Source organism: Centruroides sculpturatus, unplaced genomic scaffold, assembly GCF_000671375.1.
Source record: "Centruroides sculpturatus isolate CEXI.00-Female unplaced genomic scaffold, Cexi_2.0 scaffold4769, whole genome shotgun sequence".
Lineage (NCBI taxonomy): Eukaryota > Metazoa > Arthropoda > Arachnida > Scorpiones > Buthidae > Centruroides > Centruroides sculpturatus.
The window spans coordinates 1,816-5,817 of NW_019389662.1; the positions used below are offsets into that span (position 1 = coordinate 1,816).

The 4,002-nt window shown below is 32.0% G+C and overlaps 1 protein-coding gene across 1 annotated transcript; it reads left to right on the forward strand.

Annotated features, from left to right (window-relative positions):
• Window positions 1–1,045: 1,045 nt before the first annotated feature.
• LOC111617329 (frequenin-1-like) lies at window positions 1,046–1,468 on the forward strand (the record flags this gene model as incomplete). Its single annotated transcript, XM_023358634.1, has 3 exons — window positions 1,046–1,131; window positions 1,221–1,299; window positions 1,380–1,468. Coding segments are annotated over 3 exons (254 nt in total), but the record flags the coding sequence as incomplete, so codon positions are not given.
• Window positions 1,469–4,002: the final 2,534 nt, after the last annotated feature.

The window sequence follows — 4,002 nt, forward strand, 5'->3', positions numbered from 1 at the left end:
TACATCAAATTTTGCCAAAAACCTTGGCGATACCCGAGTGTAAACCATTCGCAAGATTCAGCAGGCTTTCGGGGACGATCCTCGAGGCCAAAAAAANCTGAAATGTTATCAATTTAATGCTTTCCCTCTCCCCCCGCTGGGGAATTTCGAAAAATCCCTTCTTAGTGTGCGTTTCCATGACGTACCCTAACTGTGTACCAAATTTCACCTCTAGGTTCAGCAGTTTGCTCTGGGCGATGATGAGTCAGTGACTCAGTCATCAGGACAAGTAATTTTATATATTTAGATAGGAATATGCATTTTCAATCTAGAGAGGCCCGAAAGTCAGTTAACTATTATTAACGACTAAATTTCCTGATTTTTTTAAACTGACTTTTGGGCCATCCCATTTGCCATTAAATATTCTCTTCTGTGAAAGATGAATTTGTTACATTAGATAAGTACGAAAGAAATTAAATATGACATCAAAAGTAAGTGTATCTATAACCAAGGCCGTAAACAAGATGTAGACTTGTAAATCACAAATGTCGATCATTTTTCCTCTTCCAAAGACAAAAATATAAGTTCCTTCCTGGTTACGTTGCTGGTTTTGGGAGTCTATCAAAGGGCCAGAGGTACCAAATGATCCATGGATTAAAAGAGATACTTTCCGGGAGGCCTTTATATGGAAAATTGGCTCCTATTTAGGTGTTACAAACGTAAAGAAAACCCGAAAAACTGCCCATTGTCGAGGCGCGAACCCTACGATCAGTTTTTAAAAACACTGAATAAAATTCTCTGATAAATTGTAAATGTATTATAAAAAATCAGAATTCAAATATTTTTAGCCAATAAACAAACAGAGACCGTTTTAATTAAATTTGAAATGGAAGTCGTTCATTCGTCGATTTCAAACTGAAGTCGTTTATTGGTCAATTTGAAATGGAAATTTTGTTTTATTAGTCGGTTTAAAATTTCAAATATGTTTCAAATTTATATCGATTTTTAAAATGTTTAAAATGAATAAATTTTTATTATTATTTTCTCTATTTATTTTTTTAGGGATTCTTAAGAATATATAAATTATTTTTTCCACAAGGCGATCCATCAAAATTTACGTCTCTCGTTTTTAAAGTATTCGATGAAAATCAGGTAGGACATATTAAATTTATACCTTTTTATAAAGTCGAAGTTATATATGTATATATTATAATAATAAATAAATATATAAAAATTTTAAGGATGGTGCCATCGAATTTGAAGAATTCATCAGAGCTCTGTCTGTCACGTCACGTGGGAATGTTGACGAGAAACTTCACTGTAATGATGTATTTTAAGTAATGTTTTATGCTAATGTATGCATAAAAACATGATTTAATTATAATATTTTGTTTTATTAGGGGCATTTAAACTTTATGATTTAGATAATGATGGATATATTACCAGAGAAGAGATGTATAACATAGTCGATGCCATTTACCAAATGCTAGTAAGGGCATTTTTATTCATATATTTAGGCTATATATATATATAAAGGGTGGCCCAAAAGACAGTTAACCGTGTTGCTGTTAAATAGATTAGAAACTTAAGTCGTATTAGATAAAGAAAAAAGGACCCCATTTTGAGCAATTCTTGTAGCTTGTTTACTGTGAAATAAATTTAATTAATAAATATCGAAAATACTACTTAATAATTTTATTATTTTTTTAATTAATTAAAATTAAAATTTTATTTAATTTTATACTCGCATCGACCAGAAAACTGTCATTAAAATTTCGTAATCGAGGGACGTTTAAGTTGGGAAAAAAAATGGTATGTAATAAATCATTTTCGGAAAGATTCCTGTGCCCATTTTATTCTAGTGGAGTCTTTTTTTATCTGTCCAATAAATTTTTATATATTCGCTCGAGTGATTGACACGCTATTGTCGTTCGCTTCACCAATATGAAAATATGTTTTCAAATCTTGTTATGATGTTGCGTGATTTCCTTCTTCTTGACGAAAATAGAATTTGATGGGTGTTGGATCCTTAACCCTCCAATACCCATGAATGGCCGAGGGATAAAACCACCAAACACTAATCATGGATTGGAGTTTTTCGGTTTTTCTTCACTTGTCTAATACCTAAATAGGGCAAATTTCCCAATATAACGGCATCTGGAGTGGATAAAACCACTTAATACTGCGTAAACCCACGACCAAACAACGTGCCAATCACGTGGAGTTTTCCGGGTTTTTTCACATTTGTAACACCTAAATAGGGGACAGTTTCCCTTAGAAAGTCCTTCCCCCTTCGGCAGATTGCCCACGTGTGGTCTTGCCCTATATAAATAAACCAAACTTAATATAAAGGCCTCCCGGGAGTCATTCCTGTTACTTTTTATATTATTAAATATTATAAAATGTCAAAAAGCTTAATTTTGAGAATAGAAAGGAGTTTTATAAATAAATTGTAAATGCTAATAAAAAATAAAACCCATTATTAAGTTCGATCCCACTCGAGATACGACACGTGATCCATTCTATCTCTCCACCCCGTCGACCTTTAACCGCCAAAATTTAATAGCACCAGTGTCTTTAATACACAAACCTCCATGCAAAATTTCAGAAATTTTCGACTAAAAACAAGGGAGTTATTAAGCTTCAAAGTGGGTGAACAAAATCGTCTCTCTTCCCAAACACATTCATCCGTACATCTAGAAAACACTCCTAAATATTTTTGCATTTCTCAATATTTTAAGGTCCTCCGAATCCAAAAACGTAAAAATCTTAAGGGGTCATTGTCATACTTTCTTTCTGTTATTAATAACAGAAAGGAAGTATAATACAGAGAATAGTCTCTTCTAAGGAGGTAGCTACATGATCTGTGGACAGCTTTCTCTTCAGATAACGGAACCGGAACCGGAACAGGCGGACGGATATTTATTTGAAACAACTCGATCGATGTTACATTTTCTACAAGGCGAAAAGCTGCTCCTTTTTTTTTTTGTTATTTTTGGCTCTGCTTTGGTGCAGTTATACAAGAAGAGTCCGAAGACAATACCCCTTGATATATTCTGATCCTAAGGAACCATAATTCCTGATTTGAAGTTAAAAAATAATCGTTAAATTTTGTTCCATTAAACTTCAATTTTTCTGATTTCTCTAGTATTGCAAAAACCTTTGTAAACCGGAACAGATCGAATTTGTGTCCGCTTTATACAGGTTCCGTTCTAGACAGGTTTACTTATAAAAGAAATTATAAACTACTAAGGTTTTTTTTTCATGTCGTAAGTAAATACAAGTATATAAGATGACTTCGCCCGCGGAGGTTTTGTAAGCAAACTCCATTTATATTCACTATTTCAACAACCATAGTAATTGTTATATAACACCTACCGCTGAGAATAATGAGAATTGTTGAGAATCAAACGAACTGTTTTCAATTTGATCAGTTTTCTGGAACGTTTACAGTCGTTCTATAATCGAACGATATATGAATGCAATAACAAATTAGAATTTAAAACGGTTCGAACATTTGGTTAAACAATCGAAATATATAAAAATATTTATAACAATGTCTGAAATGTTATCAATATAATACACCTAAGTACTCAATGAAGACTAAACTCAGTTAAAAACAAAAAATTGCATCTAAAATAGNCCCATTGTCGAGGCGCGAACCCTACGATCAGTTTTTAAAAACACTGAATAAAATTCTCTGATAAATTGTAAATGTATTATAAAAAATCAGAATTCAAATATTTTTAGCCAATAAACAAACAGAGACCGTTTTAATTAAATTTGAAATGGAAGTCGTTCATTCGTCGATTTCAAACTGAAGTCGTTTATTGGTCAATTTGAAATGGAAATTTTGTTTTATTAGTCGGTTTAAAATTTCAAATATGTTTCAAATTTATATCGATTTTTAAAATGTTTAAAATGAATAAATTATTATTATTATTTTAATTTCCAATTAGGCTCAGGAAGATGTATCAAAGAATCTAGTACTGATGAAAAATATGCTTTATGGTACGAGCGATC